The 17347-nt window shown below is 47.0% G+C and overlaps 1 protein-coding gene across 1 annotated transcript in view; it reads right to left on the minus strand.

Moving 5' to 3' along the window:
• The window catches only part of ABCA13 (ATP binding cassette subfamily A member 13), a 320534-nt gene that overhangs the window by 19935 nt on the left and 283252 nt on the right, over positions 1 to 17347 (minus strand). Inside the window, exons 57-60 of the mRNA XM_059172525.1 lie at positions 15955 to 16105; positions 10960 to 11094; positions 8865 to 8968; positions 1656 to 1748 (exon numbers count right to left, since the gene is read on the minus strand). Coding sequence (XP_059028508.1) covers positions 1656 to 1748; positions 8865 to 8968; positions 10960 to 11094; positions 15955 to 16105 — 483 coding nt within the window. The remainder of the gene's footprint in view (positions 1 to 1655; positions 1749 to 8864; positions 8969 to 10959; positions 11095 to 15954; positions 16106 to 17347) is intronic.

Raw genomic sequence — 17347 nt, forward strand, 5'->3', positions numbered from 1 at the left:
CGGGTCACAGCACATGGAGATGCCATCAGACAGCAGGACACCCATGTGGGGGACAGCAGGGCTGGAAGCCAATGTGGGCGTGTCACATCTGCTTAAAGCCCACCGAGGAGGGTGACGTGCCCGTGGGCTATGAGCGCAGAGGAGTGGGGAAGGAGCCCACACTCCCCATGCAGGAAGCCCCTCAGCCACAGGGACCTCAGCAGGCACAGATGCTGGGGACTCCTGGGTCCACATCAGGATTAACCCTTCATCTTCCATCTCATATTACAAAAACAGATGTCATCAGTTTATTTGCTGCAGGAAAATACTAGTTTCACAAATCACGTTTTGCAATGAGTTAGGGCAAATCCCCCACGAGCCAGTTCCTGCTTGGTCACTGTAGGGCTCACACATTACTAACAGTCCACCTTCAGCCACAGGACGCATTATCAGAACTAAAACCAGGAGCAGGTGAGACACAAACCACGCCGCTGGAGGAGGTCGGTTCCCCTATGCTTCCCCGGGCTGCCTCCTCCAGCCAACTTGCAAAAAGCTGGAGAGAGGAAGGTAGCTAAGCTAAGACATAAATCAGCTAACAATCAGGCATGGGCTATAAAACTTTATGTAAGCATTCATAAAGGTTAGGGAGTGTGAAATATTATTTTTCTTTTGATGACACTTATTAAAGGTGAGCGGAGTACATATTGAGAACAGTTTCCAGCAGGTTGATCTGATAAGTGACCGACCCCACATGGAAGCAGGAGCAGGGTCGGCTGTCCAGGCAGCACCCAGCTCCGAGCCACTGGAAAGTGGATACTCGCTCCCCGGGACAGGACAACAAGCATCCCGTGATATTTGCTCTGTGAAATAAACACATTTCAACTTAATATATAGATATGTTTAACAAACCTCTGCCTGCAAATTCCGACTTCAAAAACACTGGTTAAATGAAAAAAATTCATCAACGTATATTAATAAATTATTCTGTATCAGAAACAAGAGTTAAACAGCAAGTTAAAAGGAAACCAGAAACTGTGAAAATAGTTTAGGTGACCCGAAGTTTCGAAGACTTTAATACTGGTACAGAAACATGCTTGTAGAGATTGACAGCAAAATCATGACGATCCCAAAAAGTCAACAGAAAAGACATGAAATGACAATCGGCAAGGAAGAAATCTAAGGGGCACACAGGAAAAATCTTCAGTCCTTACGAGTCCAAATGAAAATCAACCACAACAGCCCCGTGTTCCCTCCTGACTCAGAGCAGACCTGTTCCACGGCACGGCAGCGGCAGATAACACAGCCCCCCCCCCCCCGATCTACCCTGGACGAGGGTTGGACAACGGTGTGGAAGGTATTCTGTATCAGCAAGGATGTTTTTCTCCTCTCTCCATCTTGACTGTCACAAAAAGAGTGCCTGTCCTCCCGGAGGAAGCCATGAACGTGGCGGGGAATGGCTGGGTCCGTGTGCGTCCCGCCCACCCTCACCTCCTCAGCCCTTGTTTCCCTTCCCAGGCGGCAAGGGGGTTGGATCGTGCCGGCTCCAGAGCATCATCGGCAACAGGTGCATCACGCTGCTGACTTAGGGCAAACAGTTCAATGGGACGAGAAATACATGTGCAGCACATGCACAGCAAACATGTATACAAACAACACACAGCGTTCATGCAACATACCTGTCCTTAATGTGCTGTGGGGAGCCGAGGCACCTGAAGCTGCCCTTGACCATTATGGCAAGTCTCGTGCAAAGAGCCTCACACTCCTCCATGCTGCGGGGAAAGACAAGAAGCCCATGAGTAAGCCCTGTCCTAGAGACGCCAGGCTTGGACCACACAGTCAAACCAACACGTAGATAAAGACACTATTATTGTTGGGGCAGCTGGGGGGCTCAGTAGGTGAAGCATCTGCTTTCGGCTCAGGTCATGATCTCAGGGTCCTGAGACTGAGCCCCCTGCATCGAGCTCTCTGCTCAGTGGGGAGTCTGTTTCTCCCTCTGCCCCTCCCCTAACCCCTCCCGCTGCTCATGCTCTGTGTCTGGCATTCTCTATCACATAAAAAAACAAAATATTAAAAAAAAAAAAAAACCTACTGTGGTAAATTCAACAACTTTCTTTATGCAAATCTTACAGAACCCCCCAAAACACTTTTTAAGTGGATCTTTTATTTAGACAGCCCATGACACACGTGTCCAAAGACTTAGCAGCATTTCAATATCTGAGGAGCAACAGCTACAAGGACAGAACCTTTTAGCGACAGTACAAAAACATGAACGAGAGATGAGTGACCTTCACGGAAAATGTGGACGTGTTATGAGAAATAAAAGCAATAAGATCTACTATGAACCTAAATGAAATCCTAAATCAATAAAAAGACATGTCAAGAAAAGGAAAACAGAATATATTTCAGAAAAAGGAAATTATCATATGAAAATTACTTTTAAGAAAATTATTTTATGAAATATGTACATACAAATATAAAATGTAATAAGTGAATTTTATATAAAATACAAATATGAATTCTATTTTATTATCATACATAATATAAAATACAACAAATGACATTTTAATTTGCAACTATAATTTAGTTTGTAATATTGTATAATATCTTCGTATAAAATATGTAATAAAGGCTTGTAACTTGTAAAAGTATTATTATAATTATATAGAAAATAACAAGTTATAACAAGAATATAGTATAATGCCAGTCAGTTACAAAGCCTATCTTCAAAGTTATTTATTGAGAGGCAGAAAAACTGTCAGTAGGAAGAGAAATTAGCCCCAGAAACTATTAATATTTGCTTTAAGGCTCAAATAATTTATTTTTTTAAGATTTTTATTTATTTAGTTGAGAGAGAGAGAGAATATGACCAGGGGGGAGGCAGAGGAAGAGAGGGAAAAGCAGACTTCCTGCTGAGTAGTGATAAAGTTCAAATAATTTAAATAAAGCAATACGCTAAAGAATTAGAAGGCAGGTCCCTGGAACCAGTAAAGACAGTGCAGAAGGAGACCTTCACACCTTAAACATCAGAGAATGGAACACCGCATCTAAGCATAACAACAACAAAAGAAACTCTGAAAGAAATGTTTGGCAGTTGACAATGCAAAACTACAAACTTCTAATAAATGTGTCAACACAGAAAACTAACATTAAAAATAATGACAACGAATGCAATACGTAAGGGTTGATACATTCAGTATAAAGAATAGATACATTTTAGGGTAAAAACAGAAAAGTGAAAATGCAATCCAGGGAAAAGGGCAAACCTATAGCCTTTTCAAAGAACTGCTCGCTGGTAATACACATACCCACAAATCAGAAATTCAGCTACCAGATGTGGGATCTTAACATCATTTTCCAGCCGGAAGGCATTTGCCATGTATACTTTTGTACGTTAAACAGGAAAACACATTTCCCCCCATCTCCAGGGCAAATAAAAACAATGATTTCTCAGATAAAAAAAAAATCTCAAAAAAGCTAAAAACATCTTCTCTATGATCCTAAGCAGCAACCCCCCCCATAATACTGGTGGGAGTGAAAAACTGGTATAAGTTTCCAAAACCCACATCTGGCAATAATCCCTTCTCTAGGAATTCACCTTAGGAAACTCAGAAAATATGAATGCAACCAAGTTGTTTCCCAGAGTAAATATCCAGAAATCAGTTCTACAATAGAATAATATAGCACTCACACAAATGCGAGTGCACCCACGCGTTAATCAGCCATTAAAGTGAGGTTTTCTACACTCAATTAATTGCACAGGGAAAAAGTAATGATAAAGTAATGATAAAATGACAATGCATGTTAGGAACATTGTACCTGTATGTGGAAAAAAAAAAATAAACTGGAAAGGAAAAACACAAAAAGGTATGATTGGGATTGCACTTTAAAAGGTTAATGGTGGAATGTCTTTCCTTCTTAGAACTCAGTGCACCATCCAAGCCACCTATGGGAACATGTATTGTTTTTACTGTTAGGAAATGGACATTAAGCAGTCTGCTCATTAGGATATGGCACGTTCAGATCAAGGCCATACTGGGCCAGCCTTCTGTGCAGCTAGAGGCGGACATCAATGTGAAGTATGATATCTGGGTCGTGTCAAAATAAGACAAGCCACTTGTCCTGGATATTGGTTCTTTCCACTTTCCATGAGGGGAACTAGAAAGCTGATTTCAAACATGAAGATGAGGACAAATTTACAGGTGACCAAGTGGCATGGTGGCAAGACCCTGAGTCCTTGGATGACTTTGGACTCCAGCACAACCCACCGACATGACCTGTCAATGGGGAAAAGGAACACAGGTCTACTCGGAGCCACTGTGACTTGGGGTCTTTGTTATAGCTTAACATGTTATAGCTTAACATGAAGTCTGCGGGATATATGCTATCCACATTCTACATGTGCTTTATCTATCTTTCTATGCAAACATATCTTTCTCTGTTTCTTTAATCCCAATTTGAAACAATCTAATTCCATTTTTATGAGCATGTAGTAGGTGCTGTAATTAAATGGGCAGAATAGGAAGCCATTTCTGTATTCGTTCAGATGAGTGGAGATCCACGTAACAACAGATGTCGGAGGAATGACTTGGTTGTTTCAAGTGAACTGTCATTAGCGGTCAGACAGATAAGGTCCAAACAACAGGTGGGAAATCACAGCATCTCAGCTTAGGGGGAACAGCGGGATTTTGGTGATTTTCAGCATCAATCAGCATATACAATGCTAGGGGTTCAACATCAATGAAAGCAATCTCTGACCATTTACTCAGAAAATGAACACTGTATTTCCTCAGGGTGGCTAAGCTGACTGGAACAGAACTCTGGTCAGGGCAGGGGGTGGGGGAAGGGGACAGGCACAAAGATTTAAGGGTTTATAATGGAATGTATAAGTCAGGGTTTGATGGGCAAGCAAAAAACACTCCGGGTCATTCTTGGATAGACTCTTTTTTTTTTTTTTTTTTTTTTTTTTTTTAAGATTTTATTTATTTGAGAGAGAAAGAGAGAGAAGCAGGAGAAAGGGCAGAGGGATAGGGACTAGCAGACTCCAGGCTGAGCACGGACCCTGATGCCAGGCTCGATCCTACCACCCTGAGCTCATGACCTGAGCCAAAATCAAGAGTCAAATGCTTGAACAACCACCCAGGGTGCCGTGAATGGATTCATTTTAATTCCTCTTCCCACCTCATGTTTCTATCATGGTCCTCTAGGTAAAGAATTTAAAAAAAAGAAAAGAAAAGAAAGAAACAGAGACAAGAACTCTAAATTAAGAGGAAACTGTGTGATTTGGAAACTTTTCAGCTGAAGACAGCTGTTTTAGAATCACAGAATCAATCACCAGCTGCCCAACTCTTCATTAATCGTAAGTCATTTAGACCTTTGTATTGCATGAAAACGGACAGATTTATAGAAATGAAGATACATCGTTAACGTGAAGCTGTATGAACAGGAGGACATAAAACAGAAATTACAGTGACGTGTGGTCTTTCTGAGAACTGTCGGCAATAATTACCTGCTCTACGGAATTTAAGAGGCATTTTTAATGTAACACAAGTTTATCCAATCCTAGAACCTACCTATGAACGTGAGGACTTACCAAATGCCAACATAAGGAGCAGAGCTTCTGAACTTGGCATGGCCAAAAGATTGTTTTCAGGTAAAATGTGTATATAGTATCAGGTAGAGGCTGTACCCAATTTACTTGGATGTAAAATTTTATTTTCCGAAGAAAAACAGAACCAAGACAAAAAAGCTGGAGGACGGCTTTTGGCTGTGGCCAAGTAAAAAAATTGGCAAGCCTTTTCCCCCAGAAATAGCTATAAAGCTGGACCAAATGAACCCAAACACCCATTTCAGAATTCTGGAAATTGACCGAAGGTGTGCAACCATCTGAGAAACACAGGTGACAAACAGATGAATGAGGGTAAGAAGACAGGTAATCCAGGATTGGCTTCACAAACATGTACCTGCTAGCAGGCAGGGCAGACCTCGGGGATTAGCAGAGTATTGGCTCTCAGTGTGGACCGCTGGGAAATGCTTGTACCCAGTGACATCATCAGTGTAAGTGAGTTCTGTAGAGTCCGGCAAACAGGAAGGGGCAATAGCTCTGGCATCTGGCCCAAGGTGGGCTCCACTAGGCTAATACTGTATGGATATAGCTCACTGGGGCTGCATGTATATGTAGGAGAGGTCAGAGCAGGGCCACGCCAACTGCAAGCTGCACCTGAATCCAGGGGCCACCCACGTGCACAGCCCAGAGACCAGCAGAACCCAGGAGAAAGCAAAACTGGGCTATCGATAAGAGGCCTGGGCTTGGAATATTCTCTCCTGTGCACACACAGATCCGTTGGCAGAGGACAGAATCTTTGGTGCCTTGAGATGGCTGAGGGCTGCCTCTGCCCGTGTACCATCAGTGTGGCTCCAAGGAAGCCGGGCATTAAAACATGAGCACAAAATTTAAAACACAAACTGAAGGCAGGCATCGGGAGTACTCGCTGCAGGAGAGAGAGATCTCATAGATGCATCCCTGGCGAAGAAACACTAACACGCAGACACAGAAAAGGAATAAACCAGAAACAAAACAAAACAAAACAAAAACAATAAAACCCAAAAAAAACCTGGCAATAATAGCAACTTTGGGGCATGCGGAGAAATCAAACCAGAGATACTACAGTTTATTAAGTATTGTGAAACATCCATCTTTTGACAAAAAATTAAAACCTGCAGAAGAAACCAGAAACTATCACTCATCCTTAGGGGAAAACAGTCAGCAGAAACTGTTCCTAAGTGCCCCTTAATGCTATAGTTAGTAGAAAAGAATCTTCAGTGAAACTATTCTATGTATGTTTAAAGCACTAAAGGAAACAATGTTTCAAGATTTTTTTTTTTTTTTTTTTTTTTTAGTGACAATAGTGATCAATAAATAGAGGTTCTGAGGTAGATTGGAATTTTTTTTTTTTAAAGGACCAAATGGGACACTTGGGTGGCTCAGCCAGTTGGTCCTCCAACTGTTGGTTTCAGCTCAGGTCATGGTCTCCAATTCATGAGATGGAAGCCTGCACTGGGGTCCGTGCTCAGTGGGAGGTCTGCTTGTGAGTTCTCTCCTTCTCTCTCTGCCCCTCCCACCCGTGCTCTCTCTCTCTCCAAAAATAAACAAACATAAAAAAAAAGACCAAATGGAATTTTTTTGGTTGAAGAGTATGATAAAAAGAACGAAAATTTCATCATGGGGCCAAGAGTAAAGTTTGAGTAGCAGAAGAAAACATCAGTGAACTTGAAGAAAGATCAATAAAGCTTATTCAATCTGAAAGAGAAAAAAATACTAAAAAGAAATGGACAGAAACCCAAAGATCCATGGGACATCATCATACATACACAAAAAGTACCAATGCATCAAAAAAATACAAAGAAATAGCCAGAAAAAAAAACACTGGAGTAAGTAACGGCCAAAATATCCCCACATTTACTGAAAAACATTATTAACCCATGCGTTCAAGAAGCACAATGAACCCAAGGTAGGATAATCAAAGAGATCCACCTCTGGACACACTGAAGTTTAACTGTGAAACGTGAAAGTCCAAGGGAAACCCTATGAGCTGAAAAGCAGAAATGACCCATGATATTCTGGGCAACATGAGAATTAGCACTGGCCGGCTTCCTATAGGAAACAACGCAGCTGAGAAGAAAGAGAGAGCACACTCATCTGGACAACGTGAATTAAAATCACACTTCGCCAGGATGGCTGCAATCAGAAAGACAGAGTGTTGACAACAGTCTGCGGAAACCAGGAACTTCATCTTTGGTCCTGGGAACATGAAATGATGAAGCTGTGTCAGAAAGCAAAAGCCCTACTCTGGCTTAAAGGATTAAACACAAGTTTACCACACCATCCAGCAATTCGGCTCCTAAAAACCATCCCAGACAAATAAAAAGATACGCCTACACAAAGACAGTCATAGACCGTTCACAGCACCTCATATTGGAATCAGTCCCAAGGGCCATGGATTAGGGAAGAATGCACGAAACCGGTCTCAGGGAGCACCGTTCCGCACCAAAAACCAGTCCATGGCTGACACACACCACCACACAGATGAGAAGTCAGACACAAAAGACCACACTTCTGGGGCCCCTGGGTGGCTCAGTCAGTTGGGAGACTGACTTTGGCTCAGGTCAAGATCTCAGGATGCTTTGCCCAGCAGGGAGTCAACTTCTGTCCCTCTGCCCCTCCCCCAGCCCATGTGCTTGTGCTCTCTCTTAAATAAAATAAATAAATCTTTTTTTTTAAAGATTATTTTTATTTATTTGACACACAGAGAGAGATCACAAGGAGGCAGAGAGGCAGGCAGAGAGAGAGAGAGAAGCAGGCTCCCTGCTGAGCAGAGAGCCCCACTCGGGGCTCAATCCCAGGACGCTGAGATCATCACCTGAGCTGAAGGCAGAGGCTTAACTCACTGAGCTTTCCAGGCACCCCTATAATAAATAAATCCTTAAAAAAAAAAAAAAAAAAAATATATATATATATATATATATATATATATATATATATATATGTTGGGCAGAAAGACACTGACACCTAGCATCAGGAGGACTGGGGGAGGAATCCAGCCCCGCAGGAATGACAGATGGGCAAGTGTGTGCCTGTGACAGACCGCTGGGCTCAGACTCTAGCTCTAGGCCACTTGCCGCCTATGTGGCCTTGGTTCTGTTGCCTGACCCATCTCCACTTCAGAGCCCTAACCTGTGTGGGGGAGCTCACGGCTACGTCCCCATGACAGCAAGGCTGTCTGGACACAGGAGCACAGGGGCCGTATGGGCCTGACCCCGGCCGCTCCACGGCTCTTGCCAGCACCCCCAGCCTGGCCCCCAGACTGGCCACGAGGTCAGGGGCTCACCTGTGGGAGGTCAGCACCACTGCACAGCCTCCCCGGGCCTCCTGCAGTATCGTACTCCACAGGTGCCGCTTGGAGCAGGGATCCATCCCGGAGCTGGGCTCGTCCTGAAGGAGAGAGCACATGACGGTGGCTGTTGCGGGTGCACACTGGGACACACAGGCTGCATGAGGCCGGGCCCAGTGCGGGGCGGGGAGCGACCCCACGCTGGTTCTACGGACAAGCACGGCTTCACAACAGCTGGTGGTCCAAGAGGACGGCCCACCTTGCTGCACTGTCCACCTCCACAGAACTTCCAAAGAAAGACAGGCAAAAGGAAGCCGCCTCAAGGAGCACCACCAGGTAGCGTGGGCTCTCTTGGAACCCGGAGCCTTCCCCTTCAGTAAACACCAGAGCACTTACTGAACCACTTTTGAGAGAAACGGTCCGGGACTGCGTGATACATTTCTGGGCTTTTTGCAGTCAGGGAGGACTAAACACATTTTACTTAAGAGCTTAGGGTCATCAACTTCTCCAAAAGAAAAACAGATGGAAAGTGGACCAAAAAAACGGCACCGCGCAGAAAAACCAACACCTGCACTTTTCTGCAAACTGGATGACATATGTGTGTAGTTAGAAGAGTAAGCAAAGAGCAGCGGTGGCCACGCACTGCTCGGCAAGAAAGCTGATGGGGAGCTCTGCATTTTCCTGACCCCACGCCGCTGTCAGACACGGGAGCCATTTGTCTTTCCTTGGGGGAGAATGTGGAAGGTCCTGCAAGGCATGTCTTGAACTAAAATTCCAAAACAAGTCCCCTTCCCCACGGTCACTAAAGCCCATAGGGCACCATGTGCCATGGCGATCATTCCCTGGCCTGCTTCCAGCATCCCCAATACAAAGGAGTGGATCCCGGCCACTTGCCGATGACAAGGAGGAGGAAATCTGTGTTCTATTAGCCAGGCCGCATGTGTGCAGGGAGGTGCTTCTAGAAGCAGAACCTGGACCCTGGCAGCTGACTCAAGTCTGACCTCTAAGCCCAAGTCTAGGGCCACCAAGGGAGCCGAGAGTAAGGCTGCAAGAAGCAGGCGGGGGATGCACTCCTGGTTGGTGTCTCTGTCCTGATTCGGGACACATGCTGGGTGAGACTGAGCCTGGGGAAAGTTCTAAGATGGTAACAGACACCATGCCCCCTGAGCCCTTCGATGTCGGCCTCCTCTTGTACGGAAAACCTAGTTTAAAACCTGCAGAACGGGACAAGTGTTTGCATTCACTCCCGGATGTCAGGAGATGGCATGCTGCTGCTATCCTTGACTTGGGGCCGTGCAAAGAAACACGCGTAGAGCAAATAAGGAAACTCCCCTGCGAGTCCAGAAGATACCCCACTAAATAATGAGAGGTCCCTCTTCCAACACAGGCCTCTTGTGTCCCCTTTAAAATTGTTTCCATTGGATGAACGAGAACAGAAAAGAATTTGTTTCCCACCCGTTTTGCAGCCCCTCTGACTTCATACACGTGGGAAGCCATGGGATGCCCTCCAAGGACTCGTATCTTGTCTATGGCACTCAATTGTGCCTGTTGTGTATTGTTTGCAGGATAGGACTTTGAGCTCTTTGGAAATGCAAGACCATTGGCTCTGTTTCTTGATGCCCCACCACCAGTTCATGCTTTCATCAGGCTGAACTGGACTCATTCCAATTCCCAGACTACGGACAGTCTCATCTCAAAGCCATAGGTTCACACCCCCCTTCCTGCCGAACGACCCGCTCTCCCTGCCATATCTGTCCTGCACCTGATAGCCACTGACAGGACTCCCCACGGACTCATGTCACAGCTGCTGTGACAACACTTACCTGTACATAGAAAAGACTCAAAAACGACATGCACACTGGTTTTCAAATTGTACTCAGGTTCTGGTGTTATTCTACAATACTGCTGTTAATGGTAAATTTTCACTGCATCCTCAATGAAATAGATAACAGGGACTCTCAGTTTGGGAAAAGTTGTCTTAGGGCAAAATGTTTATTTGTTCGGAGAACTCACACTGCAGGTGTGACTTTCCTCCCCGGAGGGGCATCCTGGTTGAAGACACCCAGAGACCACGGATCTGTCCACGACTCACCAGCAGCAGCAGGTCAGGTTTGCCCAGCAGGGCCAAGGCTGTAGAGAGCTTCCGCTTGGTTCCCCCACTGTAGGTGGCCACCAGTTTGTCCACGTGGGCCTCCAAGTGTAGACGCCTCACAAGGTCCCTGGCCACCTGCAAGACAGGCGCCGACCCTGAGTGCATCGCCATGCAGCGAAGGCCCCCAGACCGCGCGCTCGGCGCCTTCCTCCCTCTCGTTGCCCCTGCTCACCCCACACGCACAGCCCCGTCCAGGCTGGCAGAGGATGAGCAGGTGGGGACTCGGGACCACTCAGCGCTGGAGCTCCGAAACCCCGTCCAGCCAGGGCCCAGACGCACAGCCACATGGGGGCCGAGACCCAGGAGGAAGTAAGGGAATCAGCCAGGGAGGGGGAAGGCAGGACGGAGCTTCAAAGAGCAGAGTACGGAGAAGAGAGCTTTTAATTTCCCCCAGGCCAAAAATGCTCCCTTTCTACCAAGGAGCTGCTACCAGAGATGGGCACTCAGGGAGATGGGGAGCAAAGATGGAGCATTTTTCACCGGCGACTGCTGGGACACGCTGCACGAAGCCGGGAGGACGGTGACTGTGCATGACGCCACAGGACAGGGGTCTCTACCTTGAGCACACACAGCACGTCGGGCCCCCTCTACTCCTCTCCCCACTCCACCTCCACCTGCCCTCCTTCATACACCCCGGGACCCCACTCCTGTCCTCTCTCCCCATCCCCAGTGGGCAGCAAGTGTCCGTACAGTCCTTCTGCTCCAGCGCCCACCACAATTCCCACCACCCCGCATCTCGTCTGCTTTCCGTGCTGGCGCGGTGTAGCTTCCTCTAGGGCTGACACCGAGTGACAGACACAACTTAAAACTTTGACAAAAGCATTCTACGTGACTCTCATGACCACAGAGGCATTGCTGTGTTCTGTTCTGTGGGTTGGTTTAGACATCATCACATGATCAAACTGGCTGTGATCATGTCTTAATTCAGATTTAGGAGAGGTGGGGAAGGCTCTGTGTCCTGAGTAATGAAGAAAATCTAAGATAAACAAGAAAATTTAAAAGTAAAATAACTGATTAAAATACATATTTAAATAAGATACAGGGACTCATGTTCGTGATTTTTTTGGATAAATGCATACCAGTTGGGATAATCCTAATAGTAATGATGACATCCCAAGAACGTCGGAAAATACCAGCATGATATCTATGCCTCCCGAGAAAACCCCCCGACAGAAGCACTCAAAGCATTTTTTGCACCTCCTCAAAATAACACAGAAGAATTAAGAATCTTGAGGACAGGCCTAGATATCAGAGAGTGTAAGTCAAGGGGACACAGAGAACTTTGGAATAAACTCGCCAAACTATGACTGCTGATGTTTATAGGTCCTGTTTTCCCAGTTCCACAAAAGGTCAATGTTAGATGCCCAGAAGGGTTCAGTCGTTTAAGGATCTGCTTTAAACTCAGGTCATGATCTCAGGGTCCGGGGATGGAGCCCACACTGTGCTCCTGGCTCAGCGGGGAGACCGCTTCTCCCTCTGCTTTTCTCCCTGCTTGTGCTCTCTCTCTCAAATAAAGAAATAAAATATTTAATTAAAAAAAAAAGTCAGTGTGGCAGCCTACCCATCCTGGGTTGGATGGCCATAGGGAAGGGTCCAGAACACAGAGAAACAAATGCCTTGGTTCAATCCCACGCTTCCTAAAAGTCGCTATTTTCAGAAAATCACAGAAAACAGCCTGATAAGCTCTTGCGGCTGCATTTCTGCACTTGGGACTCCTGTCAAGATTACAGGAAATGTGCGGCCCTAGCAATGGTCGGCAGAACACCATGCCAACTCCCAACTGTGTTCTGCTTAAGGAACCTCTCTCTGCTATTGGGTGTTTTCCTCCCGTAAAGTTCCCAGTCTTTCTACACGCAAGGCACGAGTTTAGGCTTCACTCCTCCTTCCATCCCCCCTGCACAATCATGACCCACACTTAGTGGGACTTCTGTAAGCCTCGCCTGAAACAGTATAACCCTCCCAGAGGTCCACACATGCATTAGTTTGCTTACAAAGCCAAATTCCGGCCACACCATGCTGACAGCCATGTCCAAGCTCCCCAGGAGATTAAAGATCAAAATGAGAAGGATAAAGGGGGCCCAGGATTTAATACAGAAAGCCTTTCTTCCAGCCCCCTCCCCTGATTTTCCTTCTGCCCCCCATTCCTTTTGCCATCACTTTGAGCTCCTTCTAGCAAAACCGTCTGTGAACCGAAAAAACTTGCAGGGTAAGAGGTGTGTCTGTGGAGAAAGCAGGAGGTAGTGAGACATGGGGTGGGGAGTGGGGAGAGAGGGGCTCTCCCGGGTAGGTGAACACGGGGCGGAATGGCTTCTTCTATCCCAGCAAGACCACACTCTAGAAACCCCACTCCTCATCCCCAGCAGCACGGTGGGCCGGTGATTCCAGCATGGCACAAACCCTTAAATGACTCTACCCATTTCTCCAGCATCACAGACCATGCCACTCCTGCCTCCTGAATCATTTTGGTATAACTTGATGTAACTTCAGAAAAACAAAAAACCAAAAAAAAAAAAAAAAAAAATAAGGTTTACTGAATTCAAACTCAAATATGGACACCACAAAACTATCTAGTGTGGACAACAGGGGATAATTGAAAACCATTATATCAGCCTGCCAAGCCTGAATTCAGGCCAAATGAACACAGCCTCTCTTTCCCACCTTACTGGGCCTTCAGAGGGCTAGGGGCTGGGGCCGGGGCAGGGGGGTGGTGGTGGTGTGTGGCTGTGAGGAGGAAGAAAACTATACGCAAAATACCAGAGACTGGGCTGTGCATGAGCTGGGACCCTGGGACGCAGAGAAGCCTGGGTGCTGAGGGAGGGAGGGGAGGAGGAAGGGAGAGAGGGGTGCAGAGGGGCTGTCAGGAGGGGGCTACCTGCTGGAACAAGGGGGGGGCTTCCTCTAGAACCACAGAGGACACAACTGGGGCTGCCCAGGTGAGTAGAGGCAGAGGTCAGCTGGAGGAGAGAACCGGGGTGAGCAGAAGATAAGCCAGGAAAAGACCCCAGCTCCAAGTCCTGGGAGAACGCAGGTGCGGGGCTCAGCTGGGACAGTTCCAGCCCTGAGGAAGATGTGGAATGGGACACCCCAGCCCAGGGGCCACAAGACAACTCCACATAGCTTCTATTCCCGTAGCCACCAAAGGGGCACAGAGAGGAAGACCAAGCCCCTTGGGGCACTAGAAATTGAACAGTACTCGAGGAGCGGCACACATCCAGATTCTGCCTTCATCAAGAACAGCTACTCGGATCTCCAAGGAACCCCTGCCACCTTCTGACCCTGGGGCTTAGGTAGTTTTCCCAGCCCGACTGTGTCTCAGCTTCCCCACTGGCAAAGTAGGGAACGAGCATCTTATCAACCTCTTGTGGTTCTGTAAAATACTTAGAATAGCGTCTAGCCCAGAGCAAATACTGACATGTTGGCCAAAAGGATTTTTTCCTGTTAGCTTGTCATAATCCCTTCTGGGCTGCCAGTGATAAGCACGTTCGAACAGACACACCTGCTCTCTATTTCCCTAAAAGGGATGGGCATCTCCTGGCCGTCAAGGGAGCTACCCCACCTGGGGACACATATGTGGCCATCAGAAGGCTCCCAGCATGTAGCAGTTTCATCTGCAGAATGGTTGTGGCTCTATGCAAGAAGCGAGGCCAGCTCCGAATCTGGCACCAGGAAAACAACGTTCCTTCACGGAGGAGCTCTGAGAAATGAGCCGGTGAGTGCGCCGAGAATCAGGAGGTGATCGCCCCGATGACAGAGTGTGCAGCCCTACTCTATTAAGCAGAACTTCTCCCCCGGGGGCTGGCGAAGGGGCCAGCAGAAGGTGGACGCCAAGCATCTGCCTCTTTCATCAGAAACGAGCCGGGGGAGCTGACAGAAATAAACATCTTTTGAAGACAGAGCTCCTGATCAGTCCTGGGTTTCAACGGCTGCTTCACCACGATGAGCAGACCTCTAGAGGTGGACAGTTGTCTTGGCTTGATGAAGACGGGAGGTCAGGGAAGGAAGTGGGGCCCTCCGAGGATGAGGAGGGTTTCTGTTTCACTTGTGCTTAAGTTACAGAGCATCAATAAGAAATGAAGGCTGAAGAAACATTACACACCAGCTCATGGAATGAATTTTCATGGGCCAGTGAAAGTGAAGCTGTTAGTTTTGTCTCCCGTGAATTCTGAGATGCTCCCTTTCCTGCAGAATCTCATTGAAAATGCACCACATAAGCCACTTTTCCTGTTCCTTGTACAGAATCCAGAAATGCAAAGAGCATTCCAGAATCTCTACAAGAGGCAGAAAAGGTAAAGCTGTGCCCCCAGCACCTGCCCTTCCAGTGGCTAGCCCTTGGCACGTCCTCTGAGCTGTCGGTCAAGGCTGTCAGCTCTGCTTGGCTGACCCCCGCTCATAGCAGGCGGATGGCAGCTGCCTCTGGCTTTTTCATGACTGTGCCCACCCCCAGCCCCACAGAGACAGAGGAGGGGCGCAGTCTGCAGTTTCTGCCACCTCTCCATCCTCCAGAGGCCACCCGGGGAAGGAGCTGGGTGGGCAGGGGTCAGCCCACTCACCGGGAAATCCTTCCAGCAACCCACCCCATTCCGCAGGCAGCCTGAGCCCTTCCCTGAAAGCCACAGGGAGGGTCTAGGATGTTCTCTCCTAAATAAAAGTAACAGCCTGGTAAATGCAAAACGAGGAGACCACGTTGCAAACAATGTTAGCTTTAACCCCAAGCGACTTCCCCTCTCACATCTATTTTAAATAAGGGACTAAATGCCACATTAACACCGTTACTGTGTTTCCTTCCGTGTAATCAGATTGGAAACATCTTTCAGGTACATTATGTGGTTTATCGTGGTTCCTTCCCAAGGGGTCAGAGAGCTCTGTTGGGACTGGAGGAGTTGACCAAGGGTTCCTTAGCAGGACCCTCTTCTGGAAGAGTCCAGGGAGTCTTACGTGAGGGATGCTCGGCTTGGGAATCCCCCGGAGGCAGCAGTAATACTGAAGGTGTTCCCAGCCGGTGAGGAGCTCGTCCAGGGCGTCCTGCTGCGGACAGTAGCCAATGCGAACGCCGGCGGCACCCGCTGAAGCCAGATCCACAACCTCTCTGCAAAGAAAAACAGCAGTACAGCCCAGAAAATCCGGTTCCCCAGACAAACACCCATTTCTTCGACCCGGTTCATCCATGCGAAGTTCACCATTGGTTTTTATGTTAAAGGAAAACATATGCAGGGGCATCTTGGTTAAGATTCTGACCCTTGAACAACACAGGGAGTTGGGGGCACTGACCGCCAGGCTGGAGAAAATCCACGTATAACTTGTGACTCCCCAAAACCGAACTACTGACAGCCTATATTGGCAGAAAGTGTTATCAATAACAAACACATATTTTGTATGTTATAGGTAGTATATGCTGTATCCTTAAAATAAAGTGAACTGGGGCGCCTGGGGGGCTCAACTGGTGAAGCCTCTGCCTTCGGCTCAGGTCATGACACAGATCGAGTCCTGTGCCAGGCTCCCTGCTCAGTGGGGAATCTGCTTCTCCCTCAGTCCCTCCCCTGACTCGTGCTCGCTTTCTCTCTCAAATAAATAAATAAAATCTGAAAATAAAATAAAGAAAAGAAAAGGCTGCTAAGAAAATCATAAGGAAGAGAAAATACATTCACAGTCCTGGATTTACCGAAAAGCAAGCATCTCTATCTACGGGAACCCGCAACCATCAGACCCTAGCTGTTCAAGGATGGCCTGTACAAGCGTCAGGCTTTGTTTTGAACCACTGCCTCTGGAAAAATTTTACTCCATTAGTTTTTTGTTTTGTTTTCTTTTTTCTATACCATCTTTTATCTTCCATCGTGCTAAAATATACATCATATAAAATTTATCATTTTAGCAATCATAAGGTATAAAAGTCAGCAGTACAAAGGGCATTCAGGATGTTGGGGCCCATCACCACCATCCAGGTCCGTGACACTTTTGACCCCACAAAAGGAAACCCCACACCCAGAAAATGGTCACCGTCCCCCCAGCCTCTGGCAAACACTCAATGGCTTCTGTGTCTGTAGATTTTTCTATTCTGGGCAGTTTGCAAAAACTGAACAACATAGGGCCTGACTGCTACGAGCAGCTTCTGTCACTCAGCATGTCTCTTTCCTTTTATGGTAGACATGCACACAGCCGTTATTATTATTATTTTTTTTTTAAAGTCCCACTGCCGTTTTATAAAACAGAAGTCCGCGTGTTACGGCGGTGCCCGCATTAACGAATGGACCAGTTCTGATAACTCCGTCCCGCACCTGGAAGTCTACCGCGTTTTTTCATTCCGTGACCATGAAGCACAAGAGAAAAGAAG

This window comes from Mustela lutreola, chromosome 4 (genome assembly GCF_030435805.1).
Source record: "Mustela lutreola isolate mMusLut2 chromosome 4, mMusLut2.pri, whole genome shotgun sequence".
NCBI lineage: Eukaryota > Metazoa > Chordata > Mammalia > Carnivora > Mustelidae > Mustela > Mustela lutreola.